Below are 25,655 nucleotides of genomic sequence, written 5' to 3'. Positions count from 1 at the left end.
AAAAAATCTTAAATATACTAGGTTTAAATGTGTGTTTAGTCCCAGCACTTTTACTCAATTTTGGTTTTGGTCCCTGCACTTTTTTTTGTTTGGCATTGGTCCCTACACTTTATAAAACTTTTCGCATTAGTCCTTCTGTTAAGTATCTGTTAAAAAAAAACAAAAACTAACGGTGTGCCATGTGGACCAATCATGGCACGCCACGTGGCACACTAAAAGACAAAAAAATTCAACTTTTTAACTTAAAAATATCATTACTCCATGCACTTTCAACACTTTTTTATATTAGTCCCTGCATTTTAGTATTGGTCCCTGATTTTTTATTTTTTTAGTTTGCCAGTAATAAAACTTGATCATTTTTGGTATAAAAATAAATCATTAGAATGATCTACATTGGAATTACTACACATTTTACTCTGACAAAAGTTTATTTATTATATAAAAAGTAGTAGCGATAAAACTTCATTTTTTTTATGATTATTCTCAATAAAAATAATGAACAAAGTAATGATTTTTAAAGGGATAGTTTGTTGGGTCCATTTGATTCGATACCATTAGTCGCTTGGGGTATGTTTCAATCGACAAAGTAACGTCTTTTCATGTTGATTATATTTCTAAAGAGATAATTTGTCGGGTTAAGTTATTCTAAAGATTGTGATCGTCAAAATTTGAGTTCTGATTCATTCTTAAACTTATTAGGTTTTATCCAAAGGTGAGATTGATTTTATTTGATAATGTTATTAGTCGATTTAGTCTGTTTTAGTCGACAGAGAAGCATATTTTCATATTGTCTAGGTTTTTGAAGGGATAGATTGACTATATTTCTAAAAATGATTTTTTTTATTATTATTATAAATTCGGCCTCAATATTTCAAATGTTTAGTGGTAAAATAATGTTTAAGATATTCATTATGTTTATATAACTATCAAGAACTAGACTTTTCAACCGTGCTTTGTTGAACTTCATTCTAATATGTCAAACGAATTTTTTTTTTGACGAAGATGACCTTAAATATTATCTTTTTAACATCATTGTCAATGTTCATACATTATGGAACATTTCTTTGTATACGACATTGGTAGTAGTATCAATGCAATTACCATTTTCATCGGTTAGGATATCATTTCAATTTTAGTTTGGACTTCCATTTTCATTCCCCCTTAACTTTCCTTCCTAGTAAATGAGAGGGTAATTTCGATCCACATTGGTGAGGCTAGTATCCAGGTCGGAAATGCATTCAGGTACCTACCTACCCAAATTTATGTAACTTATATGTTTATTTTAAATGTCATTTACCTTATATGTCATTTACCTTATATCACTTTACTATTTTGTATTTAAGCTTGTTTTGTGCCTCATATGAAATCAATAAGATAGTGATAATTTATCACAATCTTCACGGTGAAGAATTGTAGTGGGTCCAAAAAATAATGTGTTACCAAGATGGACAAACTCTAAACAAAGTTCCATCAAGAATCTTGATATCTTATCTTCTGTTTACACTGCTACACCTTAAACAGTGGTTGTTTTACGCCCATCATCATAACAAAAGACCAAACCCACTACAAACATAACCACACTAATAGGCAGTACAATGTAATGACACCAAGAAAAAACCATTGTCACATGCACTATCATAGTTATCATATCAGATCCACCATACTTCAATGATTTAGTTCAAACCACCATTGACATAGCAACAGAATTTTTGAAATAAGATTGATAGTACAAAATTAAAGATTACAAAAGTGTTCAACACCAAGAAGTTTGTCACAGAACCAAATTAGACCTTTACAATGTGGCAAACAAAAGAGATATAACAGCAAAACCACTCAAAACTTCATCAAAACACATATAAACTCATCAAACTAAACCAACAGAGGTCCCTGCAGCTACAAAGAAGCATCAGGTTCATAGTCAAAAGGCACCTCTCACAAAAAAAGCAACAGGAGGAGAATTGGATATCATAACTATTGAAAGTGGAAGCTCAGACTATCAAGGTGAAGCCACATGTTATTGCACTCTCGGCTAGCAGCGACAATGGTCCTGCCAATGACTGCATTGAAACAAAAAATCGAAGGTTTATAAGTTACTTAATATTCATTCTAATAACCATAATAAATTTTGCTAATTAAAGTAGTTGTGTGGAAGCTACAAAATCTATTCAAAGCAAAGAATAAAAGGAATTGGTGGATAGAATTTCAAGATCACACTTACGGCCAAAAAAATTATCGTGTGATTCACCAAAGCATGCAATCATACCGTAGAAAGAAAGTAAATTAAAAAGGAAACAAAGACGCACCAAATCCTGTTTGTTTGCAAACACCAATATGACATTATTACTTAAAGGTATTCCTTGAGCCAACTGTTTATAATTCTCAGTAACATATGTTGGATTAATTATTTAATTAATCATTTATGGATTGACAATAATCAATTATTATAAGTTGATGTCATAATATAAATTATGGTCTATTGTGTTAAGCACTAATTATATGATGAATTTGAGTGATTGGGCTTTTGTTACTAAATGGACCGTGATGGGTTGGACCATTTAGATAAGCCCAATGAGAGGTCCCTGCCCTCAGCCGTTTAGCTATTTAAACGTCATCCCATTAGACGGTTAATTATTCTGAATATTGGTGAAAACCTAGAGCTAGACGGAATGAGGGTAGTTACCCCTCTCAAAGCTGTCGGCGTTGTCTACGGTTATCCTTCATCAACCTAATTCAAAGGTACACAATTTCTTGTTCCTTCTTTTTTTGTCACTGATGATATGCTATAATTTGTATCTAGTGATCTGGCTAAACCCTAAAATTTCATCAATTGGTATCAGAGCCAATTAGATACAATTTATGGCTATTATCTAGTACGATGGAATCTGTATATACTGTGTGGCAAATGTCTGTTAGAACACATTCACCTATGTTCTTGTCAATCAAATTTGAGTTTAATATGCCAATGAATTTGATTTGACGTTGCAAAACCCTCGTGTACTAATTAATTCTGTATATAGCTTAGTTGTGGAACGTTCTTGTTAATATTGATGTATGTTAGATTGATTTTCATCCAGAAACATTGTTTTACAATATATTAATGCCAGATAATGTTTTTTTGGTTTTTCGAAAATCGTTTTAGCAAAGAACAATTAAAATCGACAACGAGAAACCAGTCCCAATTTTTTTAATTTTGGGATGAACCCTAGTTTTCTTAAATCTGTCGTAAAGTCGATAATCTGAAAAATTGACATGTGGTATATTTTTGTTTGTGTCTCCCGATTTCAAAACCACTTGAATCGTTGAAATTCGCCAACTAATTAGCGAGATCGAATCGGGTCAATCACGGGTCGTTTCGACCCGTTTCTCTATACACGGGCGAAGAAGAAACCGTTTTTAAGAAGAAAAAAAAATTTGCTGGCTAGGAAGTAGGAACCCACACGCGTGTCAGACTATTCCAAATTTTATTTCCTTTAAATGCCAAATAATATGCTATTTACTCTTCTTATAATTTTGGCACATTATTTTGGAAATTTTTGAGAGTATTTTTAAGAAGAATTGATTTATTCTATACCCTTAAAAATTGGGATTAAAATTAGTTTATCAGATATCTAAATATTTGATGTATACTAATATGAGAATCATATGTTCTTTGAAATCATGCATTCTTTAGATTTGAGTCTAAAATACAACACTTATGTAAATTATTCTTTTAAAGTGTTAGTATTGTGAAGAATCTTTAGACTCAGTCTTATATTCTTGTTTGTCTCAAATATCTTGTATAAACTAATATATTTTGAGAATTGTTGATATTGTATTTTTTGATGCATGGATTTCAAAATTTTGTCAAATCTTGTAAAGATCATATATCGATTAAATTGAGAATAATTTATTTCAAATCATGTATTCTCAATATTTGAGCTTAAACTGTTTTTGAAAATTCTCTCTTATATTTACTATTGTGAATTTATAGAAGGCTCAATTTTGTTAATTTTAATGCCAAGTATAATTAATTTATATTTTACGATTTTAAATATTCTTGGCATTATAAATATTCTAATGTAAGATATTCTTGAATTCATATTGTCTTAGCATAAAGATCCAAAGTTCACTAATTGATCATTCTTTTGGCAACATATTTAAACTAAAACACTTGTCTTTGATTCTTGTCACAAATTGTTTTGAAGGGTCCTCATAATATTTTGTTTTCAAAATGAGTATAGTGAGTTGTATATATATGTCATTTATATTAATTGAATATAATATTGACATATCTCTCTTTAATATACATTATGCTTTCAGCTATACTCTCTAATCTAGACCCGTAATTTATTACTCTAAATTTTGTGATAAATACTATTAGTGTGTCTTGTCGCAATTAAATATTTGGATCACAATTATGTTGAACTATGAATGAGGCGTGGTTACATTTTTTTTATGCTAAAATTCTAATGATGAATTAAAATTTGTAAGCCTATTTGTTGTTTATCTGTTAACTATTATCATAACAACTTGTTAAGAATTGAGGCAATTTTGAAAATATGTATCATCCTTATATCTGAAGTCTTATAGAAATCATATTGATTTATAATTAGAGTCTCACATATGTTTATTTACAATTGCTTATTCTCCATTGATGAATATTTTGAGATGACTATATTATAAGATATTCTCGTTAAGTCATCAACAGTCATTGACTCTAAGTATAAGGATGAATGTCACACTCTCCGAGGTATGTTGTGATTTAATTATTTTATCCTCTTGTGACTTATTGCTTATTATTGCATATATGAAGAAACTTAGTCTTTCTTCTCTTTTGTTGAGCAATTATGATATCCTATATAGAAGTGAAATCCTTTTTCAGAATATTCTAAACAGAACTCTGTTGTTATATACTATTTTCTTACTATAATGCTCCATTTTGTATTTATGTTCTTTCTAATTTATAGTGGGAGTATTGAAAATTTTATTCTAAGAGTTCTATTCTGGATAAATTAGAAAACTATTTGACACACTTCTATTCCAAATGACAATTTTTGTTATTATACTACTTCATATAAAAGAAATTCTAAAGTCATATTTATGATGTGCTAATTTAAAATATTGTTAAGCACATTTTTCTATCATTTGAATATGACCGAAGTTGAGTAAATTTAAGTATAATTGTTTATGCATGATATTATTATATCATATTCTCTTAAGCATAAAAATTATTTATTTGTATAATTGTAATCTCACCTATCGTGGGTACAATTATGCGAATTTTGTTAAATAGATTAGCATTATATTGGTAACAGTCATACCCTATCGGTGTGTTGTTATTAATATAATTGTTATTATTCAATGTACCTAAAATGTTTATACTTATGTCAATTATAATACTCTATCAATGTCTAAATTTTGTAAGACATAAGAATGGTACATTGTGATGATATAGTTCTTACTTATTATCCTTAAGATCTTTGAATGAGATTAATATAAGTAAGTTATTTTGTTAAAAGACATGTAGAAAATTGTATAAATTTTGCAATCCAATATTATTATATTTTGAATTAAATTTATAACTATATGTGATTATATATATATATTTTGGATTGCCACTATCCCTTTGTTATGTGAGTGGCGGACATACCCTATCGGTGTGACGTTACTTAACATATCATTTTGTGATAGAGAAATAGTTGAATAATTTATTTAAAATATTTTCAAACTTTTTAATTCAACTATCATTGTTTTTTCTCTATCAAGTGGGAGAATCGTTGCTATGTATTGTGTAACGTGATGGACATACCCTATCGGTATGACATTACTTAACATAATCATCCTTTTGTGGGTAAGATAGTTTAACTATCATTCTCCACCAAGTGGAGAAAATATCATTCTTCAACAAGTGAGAAAAATTCTACATGTCAACTAACTATATCTCATAAACAAATATATTTATTTGTTTTCATATTTTTAGATATGAAATTTTTGTAGAGACTTATATTGAGGATATTAGTTATGCTATTGCTATTCTTTAATACTTATGGAAGCTTGTGACTATTTTCTCTTATATCCTCAATAATAATAAAATATAAGTCTTGTGTATTTCCGCTGCTTGTAACCTAATTGTTTCTCAAATTTGTGTAAGTATAATTATAACATTTGAGTTTTGAGTGAGTTATTAAAATTGTGAATAGAGTCTCATATCCTATTTTATAATAATAGAGACTTATCTCACTCATATGATGATAAACCTTTTATATAATCATCATATTTGTCGTATAGAGGTTACTATATTTATAAAATTCTTTGGAATTTTAATTGTGAAAAAGGAGATTTTGTGTTATAAAATTCTTAAATGAAAATTTACGTTCTCCTTAATTCTAAATGCAGAATATGTGGTTAACTACGAAACCCAATTCTTGATAATATCTGCTATTGATAAAATATGTATTTATGGGGGTTTCATATTATTCTTGAGTTACCACTTGTGTTAATAATTCTGCTATGCTCATGTGTAAAATATGTGGTTGAGTTCATGAAACTCTATTGGCTAAAATTATATAACCACTTATGTTGATAATCTTGCACTGGTAATTAAGTATCCCACTGTTGAATATTACATTATTATAATATTTTTTTTTGTATCAGTGATCACTAATGAGAATCCCACTTACTCTTGTTTATATATATGTGGGATCAGTGGGAGTGTGTACACAACATTATATATTATGAGCTCAAATGAGAAATCTCACTTTTATTTATATATATGTGAGATCAAGAGAAATGTGTACACAATATTATTGTCGTTATCGCCATATACTCTTGTGCACACTATAAAATATGGCATAGCTTAAGAGACTTTAAACTTTTGTCTCATTCTATTATATTGAGATATATGTTAAAATTCTATCGATCTCAATGAGCATCATAATTGGATGCTTAAGTCAATTTTGTTGGAATATGCACAATAACTTCTTGGCATGCAAATATACATTGTGCTTCAGTTTTACCAACATTCCACATTTTTGAGGTCATACAATGGATAATATCAATACTCCTATCGAGTATGATATTGTGTTCTTGTGGTACTTATAATTTGAGATAATCATAAATGTTCTTTTGTTATTGACATTCTAGTGGCCACATTAATCCACATTTTTTTTCTTCTTTAAACTAAGTGTCTATGTTAATCCAATTTGGGGATTATTGAATTTCCTATTTTGCTTTTATGGATTTTCATAGTCACATTTTTTGTAAAACTTGGATTAATTGAATGTCGTAGAACATTTATTGATTTTGACTATATGTGTAATTACACTCTTAATAGGCTATCCCTATAAGTAATTACTACTCGTGTACCTATGTGGATATAGGACTTCTGTAATATTGAAAACTCATTGGCAGAACCACTAACCACAGGCTTATGTATATGAGTATTGTAACTCATAATGATTTGATCAAGTCTATGTTATTTTGGGTTAGTGGGAGTTTGTTATAGCATTTTTAAAATGCTTGGGCTATTCTTTAGTGACATATTCTTTTTAATTCAAACGTGTCACTATAGATTCATCATTTGTTAGAAAAGTGAGTCTTTGATCTGTATGATTTGTTTTCCCTATCGGATTCAATTTCTGCAGCATTAAAGCTTACTACTCTTTTGAATGATTAGTGCTTTGACCATACATGTATTTTTAAATTTTTAAATTCTTTATGACAAGTGAATTTTTTTTATTCTTTCAGTAATTGAGTATTGTCATCCAAGTGGGAGATTGTTGGATTAATTATTTAATTAATCATTTATGGATTGACAATAATCAATTATTATAAGTTGATGTCATAATATAAATTATGGTCTATTGTGTTAAGCACTAATTATATGATGAATTTGAGTGATTGGACTTTTGTTACTAAATGGACCGTGATGGGTTGGACCATTTAGATAAGCCCAATGAGAGGTCCCTGCCCTCAGCCGTTTAGCTATTTAAACGTCATCCCATTAGACGGTTAATTATTCTGAATATTGGTGAAAACCTAGAGCTAGACGGAATGAGGGTAGTTACCCCTCTCAAAGCTGTCGGCGTTGTCTACGGTTATCCTTCATCAACCTAATTCAAAGGTACACAATTTCTTGTTCCTTCTTTTTTTGTCACTGATGATATGCTATAATTTGTATCTAGTGATCTGGCTAAACCCTAAAATTTCATCAACATATACACACATATGCAAGAATAAGAGGGTAGAAAATTCAATAAATTACCTAGTCAGAATATGTTTCATCATCGTCATCATCATCGTCATCATCTTCTTTGGCACTGTCTTCTACTTCTACTTCAATATCTTTATCCCATTCAAAGGTAACCTCATCCAAGAAAGGACCGTATGCTTCCTCAACTTCTCCAACTAAATCAACAAGACTTCCTTCAAGATTGTCATTTGCAATTGTCACGTGTGATTGTGTGATTGATTCATCTTGGTATGGAACTTCTTTCTCCGGCTTACTATCTTCTAAAGTTTGAATTGTGCTTCTCGCCTTGGTCTTAATCACAGCCAACCAATCTTTTTTTCCTTCAGGATACTGTGTGAAGTATACTTGTTTTGCTTGTTGTGCAAATATAAATGGGTCATAATGTTTATATTTCCTAGATGCTCTAACTTCAACATTTCCATAACTATCTACCTTTTTACCTTGATTCAAAGTGGGATCAAACCAATCACATTTGAACAGAACCAACGTCTTTATTGGCCATCCAGTATAGTAAACTTCAACAATGTCAGTTAAGACACCATAGTAATCACTGTCAATTTCCCCATCCTCACCACCTTGAACAGATACACCACAATTTGTTGTACTCATCCCATTACCATGATCTATGGTATTAAACTTGTATCCATTTACATAATACACTGACCATTTGTTGACTTTTTTCTTGGGCCCCCATGCCAAACTCCTCAAAAAGTTATCTTCAACATGGTTTTTTGAGACCTATTTCGAAAATAGTTAGATTAGTTTCAATTAACAAGCAAAGTAGGTAGCATTAATGACACTAGGGAGATTCAATTCACCATACATATTCGCTGAACCAATTGGGAAATGATGTGGAGATTACTTTGTCAACTTCTGAGTCGGCTACACCAAGATCTTGAAGCATATCCGTATACATGCTACATTAAAATCACATGTTTAGAGAGATTATATTTTTTTCGAAGATATTGGTAAATGAAAGAAGTGTACACTTACGACAAAAATGGCTCAACTTCTGGACAATTTAGAAGAACATAGAGATGTGCAGCTTTCATTTCTTTGTCTTGTAGGAAGTAGGTTGTACATTTCCCAGAAGGACGCCCAGGATAATTAAAGATAGACAAAGGTTGTCTGATTGAACAACTTTCGCCTCCATCATCATTTCGTGGCACTCTTGTCCTTCTACAAGTAACATCAGGCGGATAATAGTAAGACGCAAACGTAGAGGCCTCCTCCACTAAGTACGCTTCACAAATAGAGCCCTCGACAGAAGATGAGTTTGTGACCTTATCTTTTAAGGTACGAATAAACCTAATAAAATAACTTGAAGACATTAATACAATTATGAGTGCATAGTGATTACTAAAATAAGACAAGTTTAAGTGACTAACATGAATAGTAAGCATATAATTGGTTGAATCACATTTAATCGAAACTAACCAGACAAGTTTAAGTGACTATCATGAAGAGTAAGCGTAATGATCAAATTGAGAATGCTTTGTCCATTTCGTGGGAAAACGGAAAAAAAACCAAATAACACCTTGTTCACAATTATTAGTGCATAGTGATTACTAAAATAAAAGAAAAGAGGATAGATGGCCAACCTTTCAAAAGGATACATCCATCGATATTGCACGGGACCACCAACCCTAGCTTCATACGGTAAATGTATTGGAAGATGCTCCATAGAGTCGAAGAAACTAGGGGGAAATATTTGTTCTAACTTACACAAAATGATTGGGATATTTTTCTCCATTACATGTAAATTCTCCTTTTTTAGTATAGGCGAAGTAAGCTCTCGGAAGAATTGACTAAACTCTGTAAGGGTGTTCCAAATAGGGTCCGGTAGAGATCTGAATGCAATAGGAAGCAAGCGTTGCATGAACACATGGCAGTCATGACTTTTCATTCCAAATAACTTTGCTTCCCGCAAGTCAACACATCTACATAAGGTAGATGCATACCCATCTGGTAGCTTTAGTTTTCTGACCCATTCACACACAGATAATCTTTGTTGTTTTGTTAATGCGTACTTTGCTTTTGGCTTCTTAAGCTTTCCCCCTCCAGCATCTTGTAGCTCTAAATCTTTCCTTCTACAAATATCTGCCAAGTCCAATCTAGCATTAAAAGTGTCCTTCGTTTTTCCCTTGGTGTCCATAATTGTATACAAGATATTAAGAAACACATTTCTTTCAATATGCATGACATCTAGATTATGTGGGAGAAGATTTGTCTTCCAATATGGCAACTGCCAAAAGATGGTTTGTTTGGTCCAATTATGGAGAAGTCCATACCCTGGCAAATCATCATATGGAGGTCCAATTATGCTTGGTAAATCCTTGACCCTTTCCCACATTTCTTCACCGGTCAACCTTTTTGGGGGCGATGATGTCTCATCTTTATTCTTCCTAAAAGCAGTCTTATTCCTCCTGTAGCAATGATCAGGTGATAAGAATTGGCGATGACAGTCAAAAAAAGTTGTCTTGTGACTATGTTGAAGGGTAAATGCTTTCGTAGACTCCATACAAATAGGACATGCAAGCCTTCCCATTGTCATCCAACCCGACAACATCCCATATGCAGGAAAGTCATTAATTGTCCACAATAAACAAGCTTTCATGACAAAATTTTGTTGTAATGAGACATCATATGTCATCACACCAGAATTCCACAAAAGTTTAAGGTCGTCTATCAGTGGCTGCATATACACATCAATTCTCCCTTTTGGATTAGAAGGGCCGGGAATTAAAACAGTTAAGAATAAGAACTCTCTTTTCATGCACATCCAAGGTGGAAGATTGTAAGGAGTAATAACCACTGGCCAACATGAATATGTTCTACCTGTTTTATCAAATGGTGCAAATCCATCAGCACACAACCCCAACCTCACATTTCTAGGGTCCTTTGCAAATTCAGGATAGCTTTCATCAAAATGCTTCCAAGCTTCTCCATCAGCTGGATGAGATAAATATCCATCGTCTCTTGTAACATCATGATGCCACCTCATTTGGCTTGCAGTTTGCATTGAGGAATATAGTCTTTGAAGCCTTGGGATAATAGGGAAATACCACATCTTTTTTAAAGGAACATCTCTAACCTTACCATTTCTAGTGACGCTTTTGTAACGGTTTTCGCCGCATATTTTACAATTACGGAGATTCTTATCTTCCGGATAGTAGTAAATCATACAACCATTTGGGCAGCAATGAATCTTTATGCAACCCAATCCAAGCTTTTCCACCGATTTCTTTGCACGATAGTAGTTTTTAGGCATTCGATTGTCATTTGGCAATGCTTTCCCCATAAACTCTACCCATTTATTAAAGCAATTCTGTGAGTTATTGAAGTCAGACTTGATACTTAATGCTTGTATTGCAGCTGACAGTTCAGAATAACTTTCACAACCGTTATACAAGGGAGCTTGTGCAGCTTTCAACATCTTAAAAAAACTTTCTGCTTGTGGGTCAGGATCCTCCCTTATTTGTTCTGGACAAGCAGACTCTTCTTGCTCAAGATAATAACCAAGAGATGGTCCAGCTGCATCCATTACCATTTGCTCAAAGTTATTGAAGTCTTCCCGTATCCCAATGCTTCCATAATACGAGTTGTTTGAAACCACTGGCATAACCGAAGGCCTTTGTTCACCGTGGCTACTCCAGTAATAGTAATCCTCCTTAAACCCCTTCATACAAAGATGTTTCATGACATCGTCAACTAACTGAGGCTTTCTACACTTGCATATTTTACATGGGCATCTCAACTTTCCCACTTTTTTGAAATCATCTTGTGCACAAGCAAACTTAACAAACTCACAAACCCCAGCCAAAAACTCATCTGTAACTCTACTATTATCGGGACGCATCCTATTATCCATCCACTTGCGATGTTCAGGAATCTCCATTCTACATTGAAAAATTGGTAGCATGTTAATTATAATAGTTAATAGATTTATGTGTTTTTATTTCTCATATTGATAATAGCAAAGGGATACAAGAAAATAAAATAGAAAAGCATTCACATTCAAAACTTCAATAAGAATTGAACAAAATATTTAGTGCTAATTAATAACAAAAATCAAAAACATAAAACTGTAAAAAAAGGTAGTAAATAGGAACTGTTATGAAATACACTTATAAATAAAACTTTATTATCATTAGCATAGTTAAAAACATAACATAAAACTTTTATTTTCAAAATATCTGCCATATAAATATGGCTCATTGATAAAATTCCTTTTTTAATTATATTTTGTTTGGTGAATAGTAACGAAAAAAATCTAACAAACTACTATAAGTAATGTCTATCAGTCTTAAGCATGGGTTTCTACTCGATGCAGAAATAGGTTCAATCACCGTCAGTTGAACATGCCACAATCAGAGATATAAAATAGTACTAGTACATAGTTGAAGTAATTTGATCCTATTAGCCTCTAAAGCAGACAAATCAGATAAATAAACGCAAACTAAATCAGACCATACAGGAGATAAACGCAATTGAACAAAAATGTTAGTATTGAAACATAATATCGAATTATCGATTGCTTTGCTTCATGGTGATTTGGAGACCTTCTAACAGAAAAATCTGACAGTAAAACCAAGCATGATATATGCCATCAGCGACAATCAATTTAAGGCTGTGTGCTTATCATGCCTTTGAATAATGTATTCTTGGAGATAACAAGGAATACAAACAAGCATAATTTGAAAGATCATAAAACTGAAGCTAGACTAAAGTTTATCGATGATGAGAAGGAACACAAAATGATAAACAATATGAAGGTGTTTATGTGATTGAGATGAAAAATTTCATTATCAATGTAAAAATAAGGTACTGATCATCATGCCACAATAACCCATATGGAGGGCCTAGCAAAATTAACAAATCGTACTTAACTACAAAAGTAAAAATAAAAACAGATCTGAGAATAAGTTGAAATACAAACAGACAAACATTTATGTGCATCAAATTATTAGCAATACATTCTAATGGTAATACACATACACGGCTGAATTAATAAGTATGTGTTTTCTGCAGTAATGAATATAAACATACATGCATAACACTAAGCATATATTTTGGTGGTTATTTTATAACAGAGACAAAGAAATACATGCTAGATACGGATATGGCTACTATTTTAAAGTTTCTGTACTATGCTCTTAGCAGTAGCATCAAAGATTTTATAAACTGGACATCATAATCTTTTATAAGGTTTGAAAACAAGTGCTTCTAATATATATTTCTTTTTAAGATCTTTTCTAAGGTTATTTTCTGACATTTCCGATAAAAGCACAAAAACAATTTTATTCCAGAAAACATTTCTATACATCAAACATATATTTTAAGTTTTAACATGTTTTTAGACCAGTATGCACACCTTTGTTAAATTTTAAAATTAAGAAGTTCAAAATATGCTTGTATTCCAATATATACAGCCAAGGCTTAATAGTAGGCAAATTCGTGCAGAAGAGACATTGATTTTAACTTCTAATGGATTCTACATTACACATCAGCAATAATCAGAAGCAACAATTACTAGTACAAGTGAAGAAGAAATTAACACATACAAGCATACGATACATTAACAAAGATGTGTATCAACCTAATTAAACACATAGAAGCAACAATTACTAGCTGCTACTTGAAGGAAAACTTCACATAAGAAATTAAGCAACAAAAAACATGAAGGAAAAAAAGTTGAAATTGATTAACATTAAATTACCTAAGATCTTTCACAAAGAATCTCCAATTGGTATCTGGTTGGTCTTTGTAACCCGAAATTGAAATTAGGGTTTAGAATTGGGAACAAGAGAAATTGATGGAAGTGAGCTGTTGGTAATTGAGGAGAAGGATGAATTGGGGTTGTTGGTAACAGGGTTTGGAATTGAGAATAAGAAGAATTGATGGAGGTGAGATGGTGGTGAGAACAATGAAATAGCAAAGGGGAGAACAGAGAACGTGAAAGTGGGAAGGGAAGTGTGAAGTGGGAAGAGATAATATTTGTTATTATTATTATTATTATTATTATTATTATATTATTGATATTATTATTATTAAAAAAAAAAAAAGCACACCAAAGGAGCTGGGTGGTCCTTAAAAAAAGTGGCGGGAATGAAAAATTCATTAGAGACGGAATTCAGAGACGGAAATATTCAGACACGGACAATTTCCGTCTCTGATAAAAGTTTGACTATTTAAATAACTACTTGACCATTTAGAGACGGAATCAGAGACGGAATACATTAGATACGGAAAAAATCGTCTCTAAATTCCGTCTCTAAATGTCCTTTTATATCACCAAGAATAAAACTAGTAATTTAGAGACGGATTTAAAGACGGAATATTTTAGAGACGGAAATTTCCGTGTCTAAAACCGTAACAAATAAATAAATTATAATTTTCGTCTCCTAATGCTTTTTTCCGTCTCCAATTCCGTCTCTGGTAGAGACAAATCTAATTCCGTCGGTATTCCAGCTTTTTCTAGTAGTGACACTCGGTCCTTTTTCCTAATACCCCTTTACACTCACTTCCACACCCGTGTGTTTGGGTCCACATGTTTTGTTCACGATCTTTCTCCTGGTCTTGACAAACTATCGGCCCGATCACTCAAATGTGTCTTTCTTGGTTATCATCGGTCTCAAAAAGGTTATCGTTGCTACTCTCCTACTCTTCGACGGTACCTCATGTCAGCTGATGTTACATTTTTTGAGTCTGTTCCTTTTTTTTGGGTCAACCAATGTACCTCTTGACCCACTTCAGGCTGATATGCCAACCTCGTCTAATATTGTTCCTCTCCAACCTATGGTGTCTGCTCTACCCGAGTCCACTATTTATGTGCCTCCTCCCACGGAGCCTCCTACAACCATTCTTGTAGACCCTCCCGCAGAGCCTGCCACTCCACGGCCTCTTCAAACTTACCAACGTCGTCAACCACCATCTGTTGTGCATGTTCCGACACCTATTCCAGATACCGAGGCCATTCCAGACTCTCCTTCATCGCCACCGCCTTTACCGGATCCGACCATAGATGTTCCTATTGCTATTCGTAAAGGTATACGTCCTACTCGAAATCCATCTCCTCATTACATTGACTTGTGCTATCATCGTCTTTCCCCCTTGCATTATACTTGCTTGTCTTCGTTGTCTTCTGTTTATAAATAGTATCATATTACTCATTTTGGTTGATGTTGGACTATTTTTAGCAATGGTATGTAGCCTAACTCAATGTCTGGACCGTTATAGCAATGCAGCAAATAGACGAAATTTCAGTTAATGGTTCAAGCGTAGTGATCACTTGTAATATTTAGCTGAGACAGTTTTATCTTCCCCTCTAATTGATACCATTACAACTCGATATGTTATGAAGTTGGACAGCCAGCACTTTGCTTATTGTTTAGGTTGCGCTTCACTTTGATAGTTTTGTCATGTAATCTTAATTTGATTAGGTTGCAATTTTCTAATTTCACCTTGAGGATGACATAAACTGCTACGATAACTTACTCTAGTTTTTTAAAGCAAGCATTTTACTAATTCAATTATTTTACAGATCAAAGACAATGCCAACAGTAATAACTTCCAGTGTATCACTGAAACATCAACATTCATAGGTAACACAAATTATTATCAGAATATAAGTTCTTCAATGTGCATCCCAAAATGATAAGCCATTCAACCTTAAGAAAACAATATTATGAAAATAGAGGCATTGCACTATGGATGTTCATATCGTTCTCGCTTACTAACCTACAATGGCAAAAATTATTCAACTGTTTGACAAAAATAGAGATTATAGTCTACGAAAGATAAGTTTTTTTTTTTTTTAGATTTCGTCTTGTAATTAGAAGATTTTTTGGTTTTGGATCTTCAATGCAAATTTTGCCTCCTGTAATTTGAGCAAATTTCGGTTTACCCATTGTAATTTAAGAAAATTTTAGTTCACCTCCTGTTAATTTGAGCAAATTTCGGTTTACTCCCTACCATATCATCAATTTTGTACAGTCAAAATTCATGAACGTCCAAAACCAAAAATCTTCAAATTATAAGGACGGAATCTAAAAAAAATATATCGGGGGGAAACCTGAAATGAACTATATTACAGGGGATAAAACACTATTAACCTTTAACTAGTATTTGGACCCGTGCGATGCACGGGAAATTGATTATCTCATCGACTAATAAATGTGGTAGTTGATCATAAAAAGAAATAATAGTTTTTGTTGAGCATTAATTAATGCTTTCAAAAGATGACGACAACAACCAAACATTATCTCACTAAGTGTGGTCGACTATATGGACTGAAATACGTCATAATGTTCTATCATAATCTATATTTAGATTCAACTCATTAATCTATAAATCTTTTTTAATAGTTTCTCTTACAGACATCCTAGGTCTTCCATTACATCTTGTAATATGACTATGAGCTATTTGATCTACTCTTCTTACTACGAAATCTACCTGATTCTCTCTACTTGTGCAAACCACCTAAACCTATTATACACAATATTTATATTATAGCTGCTCCCCCAACTATCTCTACAATGTTGTCATTTCTAATCTTATCCCATCTAATTTTACCGCACATCCAACGCAACATCCCCATCTCTGCACAAATACTTTATTATCGTGTTGGTTCTTAAACTCCTAACATTATGTTCCATAAAACATCGTTGGTTTGAACTCTATCTGATATTTTTGCACTTCAACTTTTTATCTACTCATCTTACTACATAATCTACATGTTTTCCCTCTACATTTCCAAACCACCTAAACCTATTTTTCACAATATTTATACTATAGTTACTCCCAACTACCTCTACAATGTTGTCATTTCTAATCTTATCTCATCTAGTCTTAGCACACATCCAACGCAACATCCACATCTCCGCGCAATTACTTTATTATTGTGTTGGTTCTTAAACGCCCAACACTCTATTGCATAAAACATTGCTGGTCTGACACATGTCTGGTACTTTTGCACTTCAACTTAAACGATACGTTTGTATCACATAAAACACCCGAAGCCCTTCTACATTTCAATCATCCAACTTGAATACGATGATTTACATTTTCTTTTATTTCTACATCATTTTGTACTATGAACCCAATATATTTAAATTGTGTAACTTGTATGATATGATCTCCAACTTTCACCTCTAAGGTAGAACTACTTCGTCTTTTACTGAAATTACATTACATAATGTGTGTCTTGCTTATACTCAGACGAAAGTCATACGCTTCTACGACTTGTCTCCAAGTCTCTAACATCCCATTCAATTCCTTCCTCGACACTCCAATTAAGACTACATCATCTTCAAAACGCATTCATCTCAGTGCAAGTTGTTGGATGTGTTTCATAAGTACATCCAAAACTGATGTTCAAAGATAATGCATTAGGATTGACTCTTGGTCCAATCCTTGTTATGAAAAAAAAATCATATTTAGATCTAACTCATTAATCTATAAATCTTTCATAATAATTTCTATTGTAGTTTTTCTAGGTCTTCCTATACCTCTTGTAATATGACTACTCTTCTTATTACATAATCTACCTATTTTCTCTCAACATGTCCAAACCACCTAAACATGCTTTCCACAAATTTATATTATAGGTGCTACCACAACTATCTTTACAATGTTGTCATTTCTAATCTTACCTCATCAAGTCTTACCACACATACAACGCAACATCCCCATCTCCACACACTTGCTTTATTCTCGTGTTGTTTCTTAACCGCCCAATACCCTATTTCATAAAATATCCCTGGTGTGACAACTGTCTAATATTTTTTCACTGGTATCACATAAAACAACTAAAGCTCTTCTTCATTTCAATCATCCAACTTGAAAACAATGATTTACATCTGCTTTTATTTCTCCTTCATTTTGTACTATGAGCCCAAGATATGTAAACGTATAACTTGTATGATATGATCTCCAACTTTCACCTCTAAGGTCGAACTATTTTCCATTTCGTTGAAATTACATTACATATACTCCGATATGCTTCTACTCATTCGAAAGCCATATGTTTCTAAGTCATCTATCCAAGTCTCCGATATAGCATTCAATTCCTCCCTCAACGCTTCTATGGCTTATCACATCAGAGAGATTGTTGATAAGAATTATTTAAAATCTTTTTTTTTTGGTAGTGTGAATTATTTAAAATCTATGGTTGAACCTATTATAATATAATAGATCCAAAAATTAGGAAGAAAATTTGCAACTTTTTTGGCTCCAAAAAGTTATCTAAGAGACTTAATAACTTTTATAAATAAAATAACATAAGATACGCGATCATATTCTAAAAAATAACAAAAACGTAGGAAGAAAATTTGCAACAACTTTTTGGCTACGAAGAGTTGTCTAAGAGACTTAAGAAGTTTTATAAATCAGATATGCAACCATTTCCTAAAACTATTGAGAAACTGCAAAAAATAAGGAAGGAAATTTGCAACAACTTTTTTGACTCCAAAAGGTTATCTAAGAGACGTAAGAACTTTTATAAATAGGATATGCGACCATCTTATAAAAATATTAAAGAAACGAAAAAAATAAGGAAGGAAATTTGCAACAACTTTTTGGGCTCTAAAAAGTTGTCCAATATACTTAAGAACTTTTATAAATAAGATAAGATACGCGATCATTTTCTAAAAATATAGAAAAACATCAAAACAAATTAGGAAGGAAATGTGAAACAACTTTTTTGGCTCCAAAAAGTTATCTAAGAGACTTAAGACCTTTTATAAATAAGATTTTATCATATTATTTTTTTTAGGTATTTTACCGTTGTATGCTATTAACTAGTATTCGATGAGTTTGTTCGCATACCTAATGATGCAACTAATTTATAGTTTATACTTCTCAATAGAATTATTTATTGATTCTTAAAAAAAATATAAAAATCAGAAGAAAGGAAAAGAAAAAAAAATGGAACAAATTAAACATTTTTTTTTCAAAATCGAGTTCCCTCTGATTCCAACAAAGGCAAAACAAAATAAAAATAAAATTAACTATAAGTTGTTGATATAACTTTAATCGATTCAGTGGCAAAAAAGAAAAGGCTTTATGGTTAATTTTGATTCTTATTAGTTTTATTTCGTAGTACAATTATTATTTTTGTTTTTCTTTCAATCATTGGGAAAAAGAGTGGTTGAATTAACTACTAAATATGAAATGATAGATATTTATAAGTTATAAGCTAGATGAAGTAACTCATCAAAATAAACTAGAAAAAATTATTGTTTTGATCTTATAAAGATAAAGCTCAAAATATTGATATGTGATGTGAAGGATATTGGGCAAAACTTTAACCAAATGGAATATGTGAATTAATTAATCAAATAAATATTATGCAATAATCAATATAATAATTCACATAACCACTTGACCAACGCAAATTGAAAAGACACTTTGAAGATTATAGACAATAGATACTACTTCTTGTTGTCGATGTGGGAATATTCCTAATACTAGTTGCCAGCATGGGGGTTATGAGAGTTTCAGATATGAAGATTTTGTAATCTTGTTTGTGCTTCTAACTAGTAGTGATGTCAACTTATACAACGCATAGGGATAACTTCATCGAAAGAACTCATGTTAAATACAGTTTATAATTTGTTGTGTTATCTGTGTTGTTTCATTTAGAGTTGTACTTTGTATAAGTTATATTGATATTGTAAGGAAGCAATTATCCAAAAATGGATCTCCCTGACGATCTCCTCTCTACCAAAATTTCCACTGATTCACACTCTTCTCTCAAAGTCTGTGTATATTCGTCAGTTTTGTCAATGTCAATGGCGAAATGTGCTGAACTACACTGTCGAATCTTCCCCTACTGCCAAAGTTGTTTGAGCTTCGTGCAACTATTATTCGTTTTAACTAATTTGGGATCCTATTGTTATGTTATTGAATAACTATTTTCTTCCCTTTTGTTTGATTTTACGATATTTGTTTTGCAATTCCCCTTTTTCCCCTCTCTGCATTGTTTTCGCTTGGTGAACTTTATAATGATTGAGATTATGACTTTTTTCGATACATTTTTGGAGCAACGTAACTTTTCTGTTTCAACCATTTGTTGATATCTGGCTTTGATGTGTTTCCTATGCATCAATTCATCCTACTTTTTATAATGATCCACAAGTCAACATTAAACCATATCAGGGTCTTATATATCGGCAAAGATATTCAAAAAGCATGTTTAAGGCTTTTTTCTATTATCATTTTCTTGGTTTCTGGTATAAACTGTGTTTTATCCAATCTAAGTATAGGGACAATGATAGAGAAATCGATGAATGCCTTTACGACCCTTTAAATGGAGAGTTAATTAAAAATGGCACTGTTAGAGATGTGACACTATTCTCCAGAGCTGGATTCTTCAGTAGCTGAATTCATTGGTGAAGAGACGTAAGGAGAAAACACTCCAAGACAAAGATGTGCTGAAATTGAGGGAGGAAGAGAATATAAAGTTGTTATTCGCGACCGTCGGTATTGAAGACAAGGGTTTTGAATTGTGCATAGCACTTTTCTTTATAAAAATTATAGAATCTCTATCACAAAGGCAGTGGTATTTCCGCTCTAGACTCATCTGTCTCAAAGTTATGTCTCTGTTAACTACAGCGATTTATAAAAATCAACTGAGGTTTTCCAATTCTTCTAAAATGGTGCACTCTAGTAGTGAGAGGTAATGAATTATGTGACTGTGGATGTTTATAGAATCGGCGAGTTCGTTAATGGTTTCAGCAAACGTGGACTACAAGCTTCCAGCTATATGTATACAAAAAAAGTCATAATCTAAAAAGTCTATCTTTGTTCTACTATTTCAAATACTTTGGAATACTTTTTGCCCAAGATAATCTATCACCTTTGTAGACTGATTTCTCTATTATCATTATCACTCATGATTCAATTAATTACTTGCCTTCTTGCAGTCATATGACAGATTGAATGAGTTGAACCAAGAGGAAGCTTTAGCTGCTTTAAGCTTTGCATTTAATGTCAAATTTTGAATGTGACACTGCATGGAAAATGATTTTATTATCTCCTTTTAATTGTTGGAATGTATGCATTTTGTAGCAATGAAGACACTAGAGATAGGACAGGTCAAAATGTGTTTGCTAAAAAAATGTATTCATCTATTTTGTTCAAATAGAAAGTAGTGAAATTCATCTATCTTATCATTGGATAATTTCAGGACTTGAATTTTTGTCTTACATGTATTCCTAGACTAAACTAATTTGAGAATTATAAGTAGCAGATAGTTGCAATGATTAAGGTTTGATAGATGACTTATATGAATCAAAATAAGTATTGATCTGAAGGACAATGATGAATTCACTGATAACATTATAAACTCTACATCCAATGTTTACCTCATGGTCAGGGCCGGCCCATAGCCCGTCGAGGCTGGGCTAGGCCACCGGGCCTCAAAATTTTAGGGGCCCATAATATTTTTTTTATAATATAAACCCCAAAAATATTAGCTATATACTAGCAAAGTTAAAACATACACAGGCGTGCTGCTATACTCCAGTGGTATAGCATCCTGCATTTTGCCGTTAGCTCTTTGGTTCAACACCCACTAGGTACTTTTTTTATAATTTTTTTATTATTATAATTATGTTAGTCAATTACTTTTCTCTATATTGCATCAGTTTGTTTGGCCCCATAAACTTTTTTTTGAACAAATGAAAATGATATTAACACACAACGGTAAACTCTCCCGCACAAGGTGTGCAAAAGGAAAGCACCGCTAAATATTTACAAAGTTAAGGTGCTGCAAAGGGAGCACCAAACAAAGTAATAAAGATTACAACCTTACACCAATACAGATAAGCGGTTGTTTACACCAGTCATAGTAACTGTATGCAAAATTAACCTGTTTAGATTTCAACCATAAGAATGATAATTGCTGAATTTTTTCAATAAGTGTGAAAGGACTTGAAGCCGGATTTCGGAAAACACGGCTGTTGCGATCCTTCCAAATCATCCAAACAGTTGCAAACCAAATAATATAAAAGTAGTGATGTGAAAAATGAGGCATAGCCGCCATGTTGGTGAACTGAATAAAATGGTGTCGCAAATCACCTGATAGCACTGATGATATACCTAACCAATTCCACACTTGAAACCACAAATTAGTTGCAAGGGTGCAATGCAAAAATAAATGAGTAGCAGTTTCTGATGAGTCACAGCCTACAGAGCATGCCAATTCCGTCGATGCAAGGATACAAGTCATAGACTTGTATCTAGCTAATATTGAAGGATACAAGTCATAGACTTGTTTCTGATGAGTCATATACTTTGCTAGTATATAGCTAATATTGTTTGGCCCCATAAACTTATTCTTTATAATTCTTTATTCTGGTGAGTCCATCATATATTTAACCCAAATCAAATTGATGCTTTTAATTAAAGAAAACCTTGCAACTTTAAGTAATAGAAACATTATAACCGTAATACGCAACATACAATTGACGTTTTTTTTTTAAATTTTTTGGATGTTATTTGTAATTTTTATAAAAAATTGCTTTTGTTGTGACTTTTATCAGGGGCCAACTTCTAAAATTATAACGGGGTCTCCAAATTATTTAAGACGGCCCTGCTCATGGTTTTGTCTCTTTGTAAATTGAAGGTGTGGAAATCATCAGTGTAGGTCCTTAGCATTGATGGTGGATATAATTTATAGGTCAATTCACTGGTCGTGCTCCACTATCTTCCCTCTTTTATGCACACAATTGCAACTCGATATGCGTTGAAGTTGGGCTACCAGCACTTTGGTAATTTTAATTTGATTAGGTTGCAATTTTCGAGAGTAGCACACTGGAATCATTGCTACTATAATTTGACCTCGAGGCCGGATAACATATAGTGCTATAGTTAAGTTTGTAACATTGTTTTCTAATTCAGGCAGAATTGGTGAGAGGGTCTCATGTTTGGTTTTTCTTTGGTCTTGTTTGGTTCCATAATTGACAACAAAAACATGCAAATAAGAAAGAAGAAACCAATTAACTAAATACAAAGACTGTTAAATTCAGCAAACATTTTACTAGTGTGTATCACTCAAACAGTCAGATTTTGGTGCGCACAAATTATTAACAGAAACTGTTGGTGGTTTAAAACATAGGGAGACCGCCTTAAGAGCCACCTCATGAAAATTGATCTTCATTGATTTGCATATTGAAAGAGTAAATAGGCAATTACCCCCCTGAAATTGTAAGTTTCGTCAATTACCCCCCTGAAATTAACAAAACTTCAATTACCCCCCTGAAGAGGCATTTTGCACATAAGTGCAAAACTTCAGGGGGGGTATTTGCAAAACGTCAGGTTGACTAACAGAAAAATTTGACGGAGGGGGTAAATTGATTAACGTTCTGCAATTTCAGGGGGGGTAATTGAAGTTTTGTTAATTTCAGGGGGGTAATTGACGAAACTTACAATTTCAGGGGGTAATTGCCTATTTACTCCATATTGAAAAGTCCTTAGCACTTTTCTTTATATAATAATAGAATATAGTTGCTTGAGAAAGTAACACATTTTATGAAGCTATCTTGCCATCTTTTGAATTACTTTCGAGGCTTTTAGCACTTTTCTTTAAAAAATTATAGAATATTTGCATATTGTAGCAATGATGACACTAGAGACTGGACAAGCATAAATGTGTTTGCTAGAAAATTGTTGGATCTAGTTTAAATAGAGAGTAATGAGATTCATCTATTTTTTTATTATATAATTTCATGACATAAATAAGGTATCAGGCTGAAGTTTGGTACGCAAAATAAAATTTGGAGTTTGTGAATGTATTTTAAGGTTTGATAGCAGACTAATTTTCTTTCCAGTTTTTCTAGACTAGACTAAACTAATTTGAGAATTATATGTTGCAGATAATTGCAATGAAGTTTAAGGTATGATAACTGACTCATGTGAAGTAAAATAAGTATTAATCTCAAGCAATTTGATGGATTTATAGGTCACTTCACCAGTAATACTATAAACTATATAGCCAATGTCTACCTCATTGTTGTGTCTCTTAGTAAATTCAACGAGCTTGATGGTGGATATAATTTTCCACACAATAAAAATTTTAAAATATTCTTTTATTTTCAAAGTCTATTTTGATAAAGAATTTCCAGTCACTAAAGTTATTACTGGTTGAATTAGGATTATGGCTCTCTGTTTAAAACGTTTTGTGGTACTGCTAAAAAATTATGCACGCAATTTGTCAATCACGCAGCCTCCGAAATAAAACAGTTAAACTACGACTGTCTCGGAGTCTTACTGCAGTGTAGGATCCGTTCTTGAGTTAAACATTCAATATGGTACTAAAACCCCTTAAGTGTCACACTATGACCACTTTGTTATGATAGTGTGACAACCAGGGCCAGCCCTAGAGATTAAGAGGCCTAAAGCAAAAATTTTAATGTGGCCTTTAAAAATTTATTTTTCTAATATTAATATTTATTTAAATCAATTTTGTGGATATCAAAATTTGAATTCATGACCAAGAGTAATTGAGGTCTTTTTAGTAATCAGTTATGTTAGCAAATGTCTGTAATTTATCTAACATATAATATATTTATAACCAAATTAATTTTTTAGAGGTTTGTTTTTTTCAACCATAATTTTGAGGCCTAAAGCCCTTGCTTGGGTTGCTTGACCCTTAGGCCGACCCTGGTGACAACTTAAATATGGTGCTACCACCATTCTAATCTCTTCTACAACTTCACTAAAGCCAAAAAATATTGAAATTGACTATACTTTTAAAATCATTTTTAATTTCAAAGAAACATTATACAAAAGGGAAGAAGTGGCTCGAAAATGAATAAAAAAAAGGAGAGGAGAGTTCACAAAGAGACATGTATATTTTTAAATTTAAAAATTAAAAATGCTGATCACCCGGAAGTGAATATTGAAGCACACTTTCACCTCCACATAACTAGAGTATTGATCAAAGCTCTTTGAAATATATAAACACTGTGACACTATTTGTTTTGGTGGATGTGGGACTCTTTCTTAGTCATATTTAATCTCATTACTTTCTGTAGAATCCAATATTAGTGTTAAGTCACAATTTTCTATTTATCAATCCTCGCGATTTTGTTCCTTGTCATGCAGCAATCTAACCATTCTCATGAGTTGACTTATATTGTCCATAATCATCTTTATATGGAATTACATATGTTTAATTTTGTTTCTCAATCTCTCATACATAATTTGACATCAAAACAAATGAGCAAAGTAAAGAAGAACGATTATTTCAAATCGATATGTCGTATATGCAACTGAAGTTCTTTCACACAATCAGCTGAAACATCAAACAAACCAACCACCCAACAAATTCTTTCTTTCTAGAACCTCTTGTTCATAGTCAAGTCCCTGACAACAAATCAATTATTATGAGTTAAATGTTAGAATTTCTTCTAATATTTTG

The 25,655-nt window shown here is 32.3% G+C and overlaps 1 protein-coding gene across 1 annotated transcript; it reads right to left on the bottom strand.

The window, feature by feature from the left end:
• Positions 1-1,672: 1,672 nt before the first annotated feature.
• On the bottom strand, positions 1,673-14,089 carry LOC146916840 (uncharacterized). The gene is made up of 6 exons (XM_085718739.1): positions 13,950-14,089; positions 9,832-12,129; positions 9,224-9,538; positions 9,054-9,147; positions 8,243-8,968; positions 1,673-2,057 (listed from the first exon to the last, which is right to left on the bottom strand). The coding sequence occupies exons 2-5, from the start codon at positions 12,126-12,128 to the stop codon at positions 8,243-8,245; spliced, it is 3,432 nt and encodes a 1,143-aa protein (XP_085574865.1). The 5' UTR covers position 12,129; positions 13,950-14,089; the 3' UTR covers positions 1,673-2,057.
• Between the last annotated feature and the right edge of the window lie 11,566 nt (positions 14,090-25,655).

This window comes from Medicago sativa, chromosome 6 (assembly GCF_051527215.1).
Source record: "Medicago sativa cultivar Bolivia chromosome 6, Bolivia_mono, whole genome shotgun sequence".
Taxonomy (NCBI): domain Eukaryota; kingdom Viridiplantae; phylum Streptophyta; class Magnoliopsida; order Fabales; family Fabaceae; genus Medicago; species Medicago sativa.
This window is presented reverse-complemented; position numbering and strand designations above follow the sequence as displayed.

What these genes read in the sequence shown, in the direction of transcription:
- LOC146916840 (XM_085718739.1), bottom strand. Translation starts at nt 12,128, where the DNA reads ATGGAGATTCCTGAACATCGCAAGTGGATGGATAATAGGATGCGTCCC. An exon ending in GAAGTTGAGCCATTTTTGTC is followed by an intron (nt 9,148 to 9,223) that starts GTAAGTGTACAC and finishes ATTTTAATGTAG; the next exon opens with CATGTATACGGATATGCTTC. An exon ending in CCAATTGGTTCAGCGAATAT is followed by an intron (nt 8,969 to 9,053) that starts GTATGGTGAATT and finishes TTTTCGAAATAG; the next exon opens with GTCTCAAAAAACCATGTTGA.